Source organism: Acomys minous (assembly GCF_964271855.1).
Source record: "Acomys minous genome assembly, chromosome: 14".
In the NCBI taxonomy this organism is placed as follows: domain Eukaryota; kingdom Metazoa; phylum Chordata; class Mammalia; order Rodentia; family Muridae; genus Acomys; species Acomys minous.
The window spans coordinates 5,363,016-5,377,402 of NC_140496.1; the positions used below are offsets into that span (position 1 = coordinate 5,363,016).

Below are 14,387 nucleotides of genomic sequence, written 5' to 3' on the forward strand. Positions count from 1 at the left end.
CCAGAATAATATTTGGTTGGATTGGAAACTTCACTGAAGCCACTTGCCAGCCTGGTGTGGTGGCGCACGCTTTTAATCCCAGCAGTTGGGAGGCAGAGGCAGGCAGATCTCTGTGAGTTCAAGGCCAGCCTGTTCTACAAAGGGAGTCCAGGACAGCCAAGGCTACACAGGGAAACCCTGTCTCAAAAAACCAAACCAAACCAAAAACCCCAGAAAGACCGTGCCATGCTTGGTCTCCTTGCGAGCACTTTTCACAGATCTTGTGATGGGGCCTTGGTGTCTCCACGCTTGTAGCTCACGCCCATCAACTGGAACCTGGCACTCTTTGCACCAACAGACCATCTTTCTTCTTTCCTTGTGTTCACCTTGTTTAGGGAGAACATACGATGTTTTTGTGGTTTAGCTATATATAAGGGTCTTGTCCGTGTCCTATATAAGGATATATATATATATATATATATATATATATATATATATATATATATATATATATATATATATCCACCCCTATCTAAGGGCAGGTGTGGCACTGCCACCAGTGTGAGGAGAGGTGAAGCAATGACTAGCCAAGAGACCGCTAGTGACTTGGGGGACGTATCATCAGCTCTCAGAGGGCGCTGTCGTGTCTTGCTTCCTGTCAGTCTGCAGTCTTGCTTCCTGGTTACACCGTATCCGTCTTGCTGTCTGCCGTGGCCTTTGTTCCAGTGGGAATGTGTGGAGGGGCAAGCTGTAATCGGGGTTGGGTAGGCTTGGGGTTTGGTTTTTAATGCAAAGTGAGATTTTGAGATTAGGGTACAATGGTATGTGTGATTGCACTAATAAGAATTTTCATAAGAAAAAAACAAAGTATAAGATGCTGTGAATAGCCTGGCTCTGTGGTGTATGCCTGTAATCCCAGCATTCAGGGAGGCAGAGGCAGGCAGATCTCTGTGAGTTCGAGGATAGCCTGGTCTACAAAGTGAGTCCAGGACAGCCAGGGCTACACAGAGAAACCCTGTCTTGGGGGGGGGGGATGCCATGAATATCTGAAGCAGTTTTTCGAAACAGGGTGTCTCTGTCTGCTGCTTAAAAGACCAGTGTGGCAGGTCTGGTAGGCCTTGCTTGTAATCCCAGCACATGGGGAACTGAAACAGGATTGCCACAAGTTTGAGGCCAGCCTTAGCTACAGAGTAAGAAGACCCTATCTCAAACAAACAAAACTGTACTGGTTTCAACAGTTTTAATTTCATATTCGGAGCGTATAGACAGTAGGTTTCCATAGTGCATTAGCTCTCCATTTCATTACAGCACGGAGCACAGATCTTTGTGGGGGTTTAGGCTTTCTCTGTGTAGCTGTGCTGTCCCGGAACCCTCCATACACCTGGCTGGCCTCAAACTCACAGAGATTCCCCTGCCTCTGCCTCCCAAGTGCTGGGATTACAGGCGTGTGCCACCATGGCCAGCTCAGGTCTTTGTTTTTAAGGTAAAGTGACAGGTGCTTATAAACCGCTTCCTGTTTCATCCTCCATGCCCTGAATGTTTCTGTCACTCAGTTAACATACAAAGACTGGATACAGCTGGAATTGGAAATCCAACCTGAGGCTGATGTTCTCTCAGAGACAGAAAGGTAAGAGTTGAAGGGAGCATAGTCTTTAGTATGGTGTTCAGGCTACCTGAACAGTGTTTAAGCACAGCTTCTGTCATTCATGTGTTCATTGAAAAGCCCTTGAGCTTCCATGTGCCGGGTGCCCCAGACGCTGGGGTTACAAAGTAACTGAGACACACCTACCTGTATATACACACACGGCACCTTCACACAGATAAAGTCAGACCAGGTCTACGCAGGGACTCTACACCCACCACAGCCATATTGAGAAGTGTATATGTATGTATGTAAACACACACATGTATATACATACACAACCACAGTAGACAGGATGAGTGTCTGAGGCCACACGATAGGCCCTGAAGAGCAAGTGACCTTATGAGGACAACAGAGCAGGCCGTTTGTTATGAGGCAATAGGGATATATGGGCGGGCAGGCTCCTTGAGATGGGCACCAGAAACCGAGTATGTCATGACTGGGGTTTTTTTGTTTTTGTTGTTTAAGGCCTGAGTTCTCGGGTGGCTGTTGCTAGTCCCCCTTCGCCCAGCCACTGGAACCGTGTGCTGCTCTCAGGCAGCCCACTTCAGGATGTTAGGGACCGCTGGTTACAAAGTGTTCCTCAGAACTGACCTCGGCCTTCACCTGTTGCAGACATGACTTCCACCAGTGGGCAGTCTATGAGCACTTTGTCCCAGCACCGGCTGCGGTGGGAGGTTGTGGTGGAGACCTGGAAGTGGCGTGCACGGTCCTCGTCGGCGAGCTGATGGACTTTCATCAAAGGTCAGCCACCCAGTACCCAAGAGCTCCTGCTCTGCTAGTGACAGCGCCAGTCAGCACAAGAGCGCGTCGTATAAGCTCAGTGTCTTCTGCACGCAAGCATCCGTGGGGCGGTGCAGCCGCCCTCCTCCCTCCCTCCCGAGGGCTGGGGTGGGAGTTGTAATGGAGACACAGCAAGGTAACACTGGCCAATCTCACCGTCCCTGTCGGCTCTTGAGGCAACCCTGCAGTGGACAGGTGTTGTGTGAGGCCCACGCTAGTGTACTCACACCGCACCACCCCGGCAGTCTCCCTCCTGCCTGCCTGCTGGACTGCCTGTTCTGCACACTTCACAGAAACAGAATCTGTTCCTGGCAAATGCTTTCAAGATCCGTCTGTGGATTAGCACTTCATTCCATTATGGCTGAATGGTGCCATTGGACAATTTACGTCACGCTCTTCACCCATTCTTCTGTTGGTGGACGTTTGGGTTGTTTCTGCTGTTTGGCCGAGGGTGACGCTGCTGTGACCACTTGTGTACAGGCTTTTGTGGAGCTCTGAGTTCTTATTTTTCCTGGGCATATTCATAGAAGTAGACTGATGGATAATGATACTTTTTTTCTTTCTTTCGAGATGTTTTTACAAACTTGGCTCTACGATTTTACAGTCTCCTTGCAGTAGAGCGGATTCAAAGGGTCCCACATCATCCCCGACACTGTCCTCTTCTGATTTCAGGACGAGCCATTCTCGGGTGTGAAGTGCTATTTCGTTGTTTTTATTTGAGCTTCCTTCCTTCCTTTTTTTCCTTTCTTGTTCTCACGGATCATTTAGAGAAATGTCTATCAGAATCCTTTTCTAGGCGCCCCCCCTTCCCGCCACCTGTCTTTTGTGCAGCTAGACACCAAAGCCAGGGCCCCACAGAGACTAGAAAGTGGCTGCCTCGGAGTACACCCGGGTCCCTTTTAGGCTGGCCTATCATCCTGAGCAGTCGCTGTCACACTTTGGTTTGCTCTAACTCCTGTGAGGTGTGCGGTCTTGGTGTTCCTGTCGTAGGTCAGTTGGCCACTCGCAGAAGGTTTGATCTTTGGGGCCTGGTTCTGTCACTGTCTCACTGTGTTGTTGTGTCCTGTAGCTTTGGACTAAGTCTTGATATTTGGAAATGCAAGCCTTCTAACGTCACTCCTTTTAAAGATTGCTTTGTGATGTCATTTGAATTTTAAGATCAAGATACTGATTTTTTACAAAACCATCTGGGGTCCTGACAGGAACTGCGCTAACGCTCCACCACTTACGATGATGACGCCATCTTAACAGTGGTTGCCTTCTCCTCTCATGCTCATGGGATGGTTTTTCATTTATTTAGGGTTTAACTTATTTTAACAGGATTTTAGGTTTTCACGGTACAAGTATTTAATAAGTGTTTTATTTTTGTTTGTTTGTCTTAAGACATGGTGTCATCGTGTAGCTTTATCTAGCCAAGAACTTGACGTGTAGACTGTGCTGGCCTTGAACTACTAGAGGCCCTTCTGCCCCTGTATGTTTTTCTTCTCAGTGTGACTATAGGTAGAATTATTGCCTTTTTAAAAACTAGTCATGGGTAATGTTTAGAAAAAGCACTGAGTTTCCTACATTGACTCAGCGAACACTTACTTGCTGCGGTTCCTTTGAGTGCGTTGTTGAGGCTTTACTGCGTGGTCACGTCTGGTGAATGCGGTCATTCTGAGTTTTCCGCTCTAGTTTGAAGCCTGTTTTCTTTTTCTTTTTTTCTTTTTTTTTTTTTTTTTAAATACAAATGCTTTATTTAACAATTGCAGGTCATTCCATGGGTTAAGTGGTGGATATCCAGGACCCAGCAACAGGGTCAGCGCAAACTCCGAGCCTCTCTTTCTGACTCCAATAGGGTGAGCACATCACTCTCTTGAATGGGGCCTTTGACGATTCCGATGATAGAGCGGCTGGTGTCATCCATAAATTCCACACGCACCTGCGTGCACTGTCCCTGCGAGCCGGTCCTGCCCAGCACTTTGGTTACCCTAGCCAGCTTTATGGGCTGCACGCGGCTCGTGTCCATGATGGCGGCGATCTGGCGGAGACCTGTTTTCTTTTTCTTACTCAGTTTCCCTAGCCAGTATGTGGAATGCAATTAAAGCGACATGGTTAAGAGGACATCTTTGTCTTATTTCTGATCTTAGTGGGAAAGTTTTTAGTCTTTCGTTGTTGAGTGTGACAGTAGCTTTAGGTTTTTCATAGATGTCCTCTGTCAAGTTGAGGAAATTCCATTATGTTTCTAGTTTATTGACTCATTCTTTTCCTGTTAAGGTATAAATTTTGCCAAATGCCTTTTCTGCAACTATTGATGTGATCATATGGTTTTGGTTTTTGTGCCGTTGTTAATGGTTTGATTTAGATTTGGAACATTAGGTCTTCTATGACAAATTATACTTGGTTTTGGTACATTTTTCTTCCCTTTTAAAAAACAAGCAAACAAACAAAACCAACGGGCTGGAGAGATGGCTCAGAGGTTAAAAGCACTGTCTGCTTTTCCAGAGTTTAATTCCCAGCAACCACATGGTGGCTCACAACCATCTATAATGTGATCTGGTGCCCTCTTCTGTCCTGCAGGTGTACATGCAGGCAGAGCACTGTATAAATAATAATAAAGAAATAATCTTAAAAATAAAAGGTAGCCAGGAGGTGCTTTGCCACCACACCTTTGATTCCAGCACTCAGGAAACAGAGGCAGGTGGATGTCTGTGAATTGGGAGACCAGCCTGGTCTATGGAGCTAGTGCCAGGACTATACAGAAAAACTCTGTCTTGGGGGAAAATGTGCGTATATCTGTGTGTGTTCATGTTCATGCTCACACACGAGTGCAAATGCAGAAGCCAGAAGAGGTTAACACAATCAGCACACGGGTGCTAGGATCCACCGTCAGCCTTACGGTTGCTAACATACTCTTCACCACTGACTCTGACCCCTCCCTTTTCTTCAGATAGGCTCCTGCAGTTTCGCCCTGGCGAGCCTGGAACATGCTAGACCTCAAACATGTAGTAATCCTCTGTCTGCCTCTCAAGTGCTAGAATGACTTGCGAGTGTCCCACTGTTTCCTGTGCTTGCGGTTGTTGGGTGCTAGGACTTTGGCTTTGCTGGGTTTCTTGGCTGCTTCCTGCTGGCAGCCAGGCAGAGGCTCTGCCACTGAGGCAGGCTGAGGAATGGGCACTGCGCTAAGTCTTGCCCGGCAGGACTGAGCGGGTGGCTTGCTTTGTTTTCAGCTGGAGGAGTTACGAGCACTCGGAGCTCTCTGACTTGGCTCTTGGAGGCCGCAGGGGAAATGAGGACATTCTTTCTCGGCTGCAGGTGAGTTAGGGGGCAGAGGGCTCCGGGTGTTTGCTGCAGCAAGCCTGCCCTCAGCTGAGGCGTTGCTGACCAATTTGCATAATGGGGCTATGTCAAGAGAGTGGAACCTTGCGTTGTCCACAATGTGGCTAAGACCTAGGGCCACAGTGTACCCTGAATTGATTCCATAGGTGAGTAGCACAGAACCCAGACACAGTTGTGATGTTAAGCTGTCTCCCAGCTGTGAGACACACCAACTCTGACAGAATGCTGGTGCTGCTGCCGCCACCGCAGCCTTCCACACCTGTAGGCTGTGAGAAGAGACCTTAACAAGCCCCTATGGAGCAGAGGAAGAGAGCACATGGCGCTTTCAGGCTTCACTGGGTATCCCAGATTGAACAGGACATGCAGTGATGTCACACTGATGTCCCATGATGTGTCTCTCAGCTCGCATCTTCTACTCACCCACTTCCAAAGCCCCCCTGCCTGGCTGCCCTCGGGCACACACATCTCAGTCTTCTGTCCAGTGCACACTCACTGAGAAAGGTCTGCCTCCCACCCTCATTGCCGTGGTCCTGTGGCAAGGCAGGACGTCACACCAGGGAGGGTGTGGGGCAGACAAAGGTGTTTAGCTCATAGCATCCAAGAAGCAGAGAACAAGCAACTGGGAACACGGTAGATTCTTCAAGCCCATCGGTAGGGAGGCCCACCGTCTACGTGCTGAACCACTTCCGGGTATGTCTCCATCAGTGGATGGGGTCAGAGCCCTCATGAGCCACTCACTTATGAATACTGGGCCTCTGGGGGCAGAGGTAAATTCTGGGGCTTTCGGGAGGACATTTCAGATGGAAACCATAACAACACATGTAATTTTACTGGACACATCATATGTGTGAGTTCCATGCTACCATTATTCAAGGGTCTGAATTCAGAAATATAAGGAACTAAAGAGGACTGGTGAGGGGTAAGTACTGAGGAAATCACCCAGAATCGAGAACATTCTACAGATTAAGAGGTCCAGAGCCCTTGACCCTTCATCTTGACCTGTGTCCTTTCTGTCCCTCTTTCCTAAATGGCAGACCTGAGACACCTGAGAGTCGCCTGGCCTGCATGTGGCTTTCACACCCAGGCTGTAACTAGCTCTGGGGGCCACACGTGTTACTTCTGTTGAGTGGACACGGCACACCTCCATGCCATCATCAGATAACCCTGCTGTCCTGCATTGGGTGCCTGCCCGTTCCCATCATCAGATGATAACCCTGCTGTCCTGCATTGGGTGCCTGCCCGTTCCCATCATCAGATGATAACCCTGCTGTCCTGCATTGGGTGCCTGCCCGTTCCCCGGCAACGGGACCTCTCCTCCGCCCCACAGGCAGTTCTGCTGGTGGGCGGGCGCCAAGTGGGCAGCCTGGCCCCTGTGGCCCCTGGGGCTGCAGGATGAAACCAAGACGCACAGAAGCCATCTCTATGGCTTGCTCTCTGTGTTGTCTGTTGATGGCATGGCTGCCAGGTTGGACTGAGAGAATCAGTCTTAGTCCTGGATTTGCTATCTTGTTTTTAAGAAAATAATAGTATACAAGATCCAAATGCAGGCCCAAAGCGGAAATCACATTTATCTGGGGCACATGGAATATCCTTTGGTGTTTAAAAAGTCACACTTAACCTCCACCACCCCTAAAAAAAGCTGTGAGTGGTGGCACACACCTTTAATGCCAGTACTTAGGGAGGCAGAGGCAGGTGGACTGCTGTGAGTTCAAGTCCAGCCTCATCTACAAGGTGAGTCCAGGACAGCCAAGGCTATGCAGAGAAATACCACCCCCAAAACAGAATGCATACAGAGGGCCTGGGGGTGGGGGGAGGACAGTGAAAAGTTCACCTTTGGCTCATTCCTGTATGTATATATGCCTGTCTATACAGATCAGAAAGTAAGGGCAGAGAGAGAGAGTGAGAGAGAGAGAGAGAGTGAGAGAGAGAGAGAGAGAGAGTGTGTGTGTGTGTGTGTGTGTGTGTGTGTGTGTGTGTGTGTGTGTACGTGTACTTGTCTACACTGAGCAGAAAGTGACAGAAGGACAGTGCCAGCCACAGGGAAATCTAGGTGAGGTATGATGGGTGTTCCCTGTGCTCTCATGTGGCAATTTGAAAGTTGTTTGTTTCTGTGGTGTTGGGGGCTGACCCTAGAACCTGTACATCCTAGGCAGGTGCTCTAACCCACGTAGGCACCTGAATTTTTAGTCCTCCCGCCTTAGTCTCCCAATAGTTGAGCTGCCGGCTCTGGCTAAAAACAGTTTTCACATGGAAAAGCTTTTCTCGCTCCTCATCCCTGTGAGAGTTCTCCTGAGCTCATCTCTCGGCATTTGCCCAGCTAAGGGCCGCAGTGACCCCCCAGAGCTCCTCTGCCCTGACTCAGGGTTAGGGACACAGCAGGGACACAGGGTCAAACTATCTGTCCTACCCTTGTCCAGGAGATGGCTGCAGACCTGGAGCTGGATCAAGGGTCCTCTGTGCCCTGCGGCTCTTCTACTCCTCAGAGTCACTTTCTCTTCCGGGTGTTCAAAACACGGCTGCAAGCTCTGGCAAGAGGAGACAGCATGGCCACTCGCCTTAGGAGACAGCAAGAGCTGCTCATGTGCAAACGGTAACGGATGTTGAGGTGGCTCCCATGGTGGCGGCCATCTTTAGCTTTTACTACAAGCTGCTTGTTTCTGTTATGTTTACCCCAAGTGTTGAACAGCTGTAGTGTCTTGGCTCTCACAGTGTGGCAGTGTAAAAGGTGCTTTGCATTCAAGTCTGTCTACTTGTAAAGGAATTCTCCAGTTTATGGTTGCTTCCTTAGTCACTGGTGTGTTCTTCTACCTGGTTGAAATTTTACATACATACATATATATATGTGTGTGTATGTTTTTCGAAACAAGGTTTCTCTGTGTAGCTTTGGCTTTCCTGGACTCGCTTTGTAGACCAGGTTGGCCTTGAACTCACAGTGACCCACCTGCCTCTGCCTCCCAAGTGCTGGGATCAAAGGTGTGTGCCACCACGCCCAGCTTCTTTATATTTTTATAAAAATATATTTGTGTAAATTTACTTGTATTGTATGAAGGGATTTGGGGTACTGCAGTGCATAAACGGGAATTAGGAGTGGGGACAATGGCAGCTTTGTATGTAGAACACACAAGGCCAAAGCAAGGGCAGTGGGAACTGAGACCAGGGCTGTGGTTCGAGGAGCATCACTCGGCCTGGAAAGTACTGTGCAACAAAGTTTGAGCCCTGTCTGTGTTGTCTGTCTGTCTGTCTGTCTTCACCATGATGCACTCACTTCCTTCCAAGGCTTCTCCTCCGCCTGCCGCCGTCTGTTCTTGTGGGCAGCCCCCAGGCCGGACAGCCTGTCTCCCCCAGCTGTGAGGAGTTCTTCAACCTGGTCAACTCAGAGCTGGTATGTGCAAACGCTCTGGGCTGGCTTTTCTACCTGTGGGCTTTGTGCTGACTTTGAACTGTTTTACAGAGAAACCTTTGTTGCCACGGCAGTGTCTTGACCCACGACATTACCATGCACTTCTTCAGGGTAATTCAGTGCCTATGAACTCTTTGGTTGCCTGGTGGTGTCCTTCGGGGCCAGGGTTCCCAGGGGTACCTGGGTGGGCAGACTGCTGAGCTTCAGTGCACTTTTGCTGCAGGGGCTCCTTAACGTGTGTTTTCGAAGTCAAGACCCAGCATTGGTGGCCAACCTGACCCTGAAGGAATGCCAGGCCAGGTGTCCCATGATTTTGACGTCAGCACTGGTAGGTCTGGGCCTGTTGGGTTCTAATTACTTAACTAATCAATCTCCTCCTCCCCACACCATCTCTCCATGTCTTCATGTGCAGAGGTCGGTGAACCAGCTGCAGGGCTCAGTTCCCTCTTCCTGCTGTATGGGGCCCTGGGGTTGAACTCAAGTCGTCAGATTTGGCACATCTCACAGACCCTCATATTGCGATCTCCGTTTCCCAAGAGGTTTAGTGTCCCACCCTAGTTGTTAGGAGTTACAAGATGTGCGAGAGGCTGGAGCAACAACTCAGCGTTTAAAATAGCGGTTGTTCAGCTCAGCATGGTGGTGCACGCCTTTAATCCCAGCACTGGGGAGGCAGAGGCAGGCGTAGGCTGATCTCTGAGTTCATGGCTAGCCTGGTCTACAGAGCAAGTTCCAGGACAGCCAGGGCTACACAGAGAAACTCTGTCTCAGAAAAAAAAAAAAGACGGCAAGCAAGCCTCTCATGAATCAGGTATGATGGCTCACACCTTTAATCCTAGCACTTGAGAGGCAGAGGCAGGCAGACCTGAATTCTAGGCCAGCCTGGTCTACTTAGTTTCAGGATAGCCAGAGCTATATACATAGTGAGACTGTCTCAAAACAAAAACAAAAACAAACTGGGCAGTTATGGCTCACGCCCCTAATCCCAGCACTCTGGAGGCAGAGGCAGGCAGATCTCTGAGTTTGAGGCCAGCCTGGTCTATAAAGCGAGGCAAGGCTATATGGAGAAACCCTGTCTCAGAAAGACCAAAAAAAAAAGATAAACCTGCACAGCTAGTCAGAATGTCCTTGCTGACTAGGAATTAGGTGTATGGATGTTGACCAAGGGGCAGCATGTCTCCTAGCCGTCCGAGACAACTTCCTTAATCTGTTTCTTGATGGTCGTTCATGTCCCATAGTCGTGGTGGTCAAGCCTAGAGCCGGTGCTGTGTAGTCGGTGGAAGAAATGTCACCAGAGCACGCTGCCTCGAGAGCTGCAGAGGCTACAGGAGGCCCAGGAGTTCGCTAGCAGGTAAGCTGAAGCAGTGCTGGGGAGCCCAGCTGCTGCTGGGACTAGGCTGTGTCATGACGCCCTGAGAATGAACCGGGCCTGCCTGGGGAGGCTGCTGCAGGGTTCACGAAGCCTGGTCTCATGGCGTCTTAATCCCTCGCAGCTTCGAGTCCTGCTAATCCTGGCCCTGGGTTCTGCGCTAACATTTATTTAGCACAGATTTCTCAGGAGGACCGCCAAGCTCCTGCAGCAGCGAGGGCGTGAGCGAGACATTGATCTTTACCGCATTCCTTCTGGTAGCTAGTTTTGAATCCGTGATGCCTCTGTGTCCTCCCTGGTCAGGAATACTCCAGAACCTGCTCCGCAAACAAGTGAAGCAGGCCTTGCTACCACCCTGATCCTATGGAGACCAGGTCACTCCTGTGACTCCTACGCTGTACGTCATTAGTTTCCTGCCAAATGTTTACCCTGGTGGAAGCTAAGATATCTTGCTAGTAATAAAGTTAGGCTCCCTTGGACCAGACCAGCCACAGGCCCACATGGACAGCCAAGAATACTGAGAGCTACAGCCTCTTCCTTCAAAGCTCTGGGGCCCTAATGTCATTATGAGGTGGGCGGGACTAAGCTGCTTCCCCTCAGAATGCTAGACATCATCTGCTTTATGTACAAGGCTGTCCCCAAATCCACCATGTCCTCCCTGAGATGACACTCGACACAAACCTCATTTTCTCTGGGCCTCCCTGGACTGTGTTTGAAAGGAAAGCCCTCGATATCAAACACAGGGATGTCTCGGGGCCAAGGCAGGACCATCAGGCGTTACCTAGTTACGTCTCTGCAATGTCTCCCTGTCAGTTTCTGCTCTGACTCAGCTTCCCCAGCGCCGAGCCCAGCCTGGATCTCAGCAGCTGCACTGCACTTTGCAACTAGAGAGGTTAGGAAGGAAAATATCAAGACACATCTGAGAAGGCTAGACTGCGAGAGAGAAGAGGTAAGACAGAGCCCTGCAGGCCTTTCTTCTAGTGAGGTATGCCTAATGGCTTCCCTCTTCCAGAGGCAAGCATTATTAGATTGGGAGTTGTCTCTATTTGGAGTAAGATTGTTGGCTAAGTGTTTATAGGTAAAATGCTTTACATTTCTTTTCGGAAGTGTTTTTCTTGGGCTTTGTTTTGCCTGCACAACAACTAGTGTAAAGCCACCGGCCAGTGTCCACACCTTCCATCTCCACATTGCTGTAACTGTGACCTGTGCAGAAAGGCACTTACAGAGGGCACCTCAGGCACCTGCTCTGTTCCAGCTTCTCAGCCAAGGGCCTGTCAGGCCTTGAGCACTGGGCTGTAGAGAGAGGGCCCTCTAGTCAGCACTCACATGAACTCAGGGCCTGTGTAGGCCAAGATTTGTTGGCGATTCAGAGGAAACTGGGGGCCAGCAGCTGAGGAGGCGGCTGGGAGTGAGCCATGCTGTCTGTATGCCCCCTCCCGCCTCAGTACAACCTAAAAACCAGATCAGCAGTAGAACCAAATACCGGAGCACTATGATATAAAAACCCTAGAAGGATTCTTCCAAGCCTGTTGTAATTTTTTGGTTTTTGAGACTGTTTCTCTGTGTAGCCTTAGCTGTCCTGGACTTGATTTGTGGACCCGGCTGGCCTTGAACTCACAGCGATCTGCCTGCCTCTACCTCCTGAGTGCTGGGATAAAGGCGTGCGCCACCATGCCCGGCGAAGCCTGTTTTCTTATTGCTTTTGAATTAATACTAGAAGTGATGGTAACGGCTTCAGAGCACACAGGTTGTCCTCTGACCTCTGCATGCATACACACGCAAATAAAACGTAGCAAAGTGCTTTAAACCACCCTGTTGCCGTGTTTTCTGGCATAAGCTCCTCCATGATAAGAAACTTAGCAGAATGGTTTTACACTAGGAACCACACAGCACTTAGCAGGCTGACACAGGAAGTGAGGCCCTGTCTCAAAAAATAAAAATAAAAGAATCAGGATTTTTCCTCCTCCTGAGAGCCACCCAGAGGCCTAGAGTGTCGGTGTGTGACTTTCATGTACTATTTCCCTCCTAGCTACTGATCGCCCTCCTCTTCTTTTCCTTGATGGGCCTGCTGTCATCCTACCTGACCCAGCGGGTAAGTCAGACCTTTCCGCTGAGGTAGCCTTGTCCTTGGAACCCTGGCTGAGCAGGAGCACCAGGTGCCAAGATCAGATCTCTGGGTATTTCCAGCTGTTCTGGTTTAGTCTTCCTTTTGATGTCTTGCCCCAGAACTGGTAGGCACAGTGAGCTGGTGGGTGTGTGGGCACTTTCCATCCAGAAGGCCCAAGGCAGCGCCTTTATTTAGGTTGTGTCACCAGTTTTAGACTTGGGAGAGTAAAAAGGAACCGCCTTGTTCATGGTGAGGGTTGGATGCCGAGTTTACCTGACACAGTAGCTGTTGGGAAGCAGTTCTGTCCACCCTGGACAAAGGTTAGCTCTCCACCCACTCAGCTCCTCTGAGGGTCTTCTGTGGGCTCACAGGACACTGCCGAGTATGCGAAGGCTGTGGACATCTGTGCCGAGGTCCTCATGTGCTTGGGAAGAAGGAAGGTGTCCTGGCTGAGGCTCTTCCAGTTGACAGAGGCAGGTGAGAAGCCGTGTGTCCCTGGAGTAGTGTAAGGAAAGGCCGGCTCTACCCCAGTGAGAAGCTGCCGCTGCAGTCATGCCATTCTTCAGAAGCAATTTTCAAACAGTTAAGAGCAAGCCTGGAGCTGGGTGAGGAGGTGCACGCCTTTAATCCCAGCACTAGGGAGGCAGAGGCAGTTGATTCTCTGAGAGAGAGTCTAGGACAGCTGGGGCTCTGCGTAACAGAGAATCCCTGCCTAAAACAAAACAAAAAAGGAGCAAGCATGGAGGATAAACCTGTTTGAGTTTAACTGAATTTATAAACACTACTTCATTTGGGCTACCAGTTCAGGACATACTCACTCATTTAAAGCAACAGAGTGGGGCACCCAGAGGTCAAATGCGCCATTCTGGAATGTCTGTCCACGGCTATGCTGTATGGGGTGCAGTGGGAGAGGCCACTTGTTCAACCTGTCTGTATTCTCCTTCGAGAGCATATCACCCCCATTTTCCTAGACCTAGGGAAACGTGACCCCTCTTTCCCAGCAGCTCTAAACAAGTGTCCTCAATGTAGACCACAAGCCCCTGAATGTCACCACAGCTAGACAGAGCCCTCCCAGAGCACATGACATTGTGGAGTCTTCCACAGCAGCGACACTGGGTTCGGGCGCCTACAGAGCTGACTGAACGCCTCCGTTTTACAGATGCCGAGCTGGGGCACCTCCTCCGCTTGGCCCCGGAGCAGCACACCAGGCTGCTGCCACTCGCTTTCTACAGGTAATTTCCGGCCTGGCCCGGTCAGACACAAGGCAGTGCTTCCCCAAGGCCTCCCACCGGGTGGGAAGGCTGCTTGTCAGTCTGTCTCTGTGCTGACTGCGACTTCCCTCTCACCGTTTTCAAGTCCTCCATCATCTTGCCTTTACCTGCAGTCTTCTCTCCTGCTTCAGTCAAGATGCCGTCATCAAGGAAGAGGCTTTCCTGTATGTTGCTGTCGACATGTACCTCAAGCTGGTGCAGCTCTTTGTGGATGGGGAAACCAGGATCGTGTCACCTCAGGCCAGCAGAAGCCTAAAGCTCCAAGGCCATTCATTGCTCCAGGTAGGCTCCCTGCAGCCTGGCAGGCAGCCATTCCTTGGGAGCGGCACATGGGACACGCTGGTGTGTCTAACCCTGACTGCCCGTCTCTGCTCTAGGGTGGCCCTGTTCAACTGGTAACAGAAGCACGTGCTTTCCTGCTGCAGCTAATACCTCAGTGCCCAAAACGGTGCTTCTCCAACATGACAGAGGTAACAAACCCAGAGCTAGCCTTCCTGAGTGACTTCACAGCTTAGGGAAAA

The 14,387-nt window shown here is 50.1% G+C and overlaps 2 protein-coding genes across 3 annotated transcripts in view; one reads left to right on the forward strand and one right to left on the reverse strand.

Annotated features, from left to right (window-relative positions):
* Positions 1–14,387, forward strand: part of FANCA (FA complementation group A) — a 60,536-nt gene that overhangs the window by 45,700 nt on the left and 449 nt on the right. For both annotated transcript variants that reach the window (XM_084757843.1, XM_084757844.1), the window contains 14 exons: positions 1,533–1,606; positions 2,237–2,365; positions 5,614–5,698; positions 8,140–8,312; positions 8,999–9,104; positions 9,174–9,233; positions 9,346–9,450; positions 10,358–10,470; positions 11,302–11,437; positions 12,518–12,580; positions 12,967–13,072; positions 13,755–13,827; positions 13,980–14,148; positions 14,244–14,336. In XM_084757843.1, coding sequence (XP_084613969.1) covers positions 1,533–1,606; positions 2,237–2,365; positions 5,614–5,698; positions 8,140–8,312; positions 8,999–9,104; positions 9,174–9,233; positions 9,346–9,450; positions 10,358–10,470; positions 11,302–11,437; positions 12,518–12,580; positions 12,967–13,072; positions 13,755–13,827; positions 13,980–14,148; positions 14,244–14,336 — 1,485 coding nt within the window. The remainder of the gene's footprint in view (positions 1–1,532; positions 1,607–2,236; positions 2,366–5,613; positions 5,699–8,139; positions 8,313–8,998; positions 9,105–9,173; positions 9,234–9,345; positions 9,451–10,357; positions 10,471–11,301; positions 11,438–12,517; positions 12,581–12,966; positions 13,073–13,754; positions 13,828–13,979; positions 14,149–14,243; positions 14,337–14,387) is intronic.
* LOC311583911 (small ribosomal subunit protein eS28-like) lies at positions 3,995–4,700 on the reverse strand. Its single transcript, XM_084757879.1, has one exon. It carries the CDS (start codon positions 4,410–4,412, stop codon positions 4,203–4,205), a length of 210 nt encoding a protein of 69 aa, XP_084614005.1. The 5' UTR covers positions 4,413–4,700; the 3' UTR covers positions 3,995–4,202.

Excerpts from the sequence above, each read along its gene's own strand:
- LOC311583911 (XM_084757879.1), bottom strand. The coding sequence starts at position 4,412 with ATGGACACGAGCCGCGTGCAGCCCATAAAGCTGGCTAGGGTAACCAAA.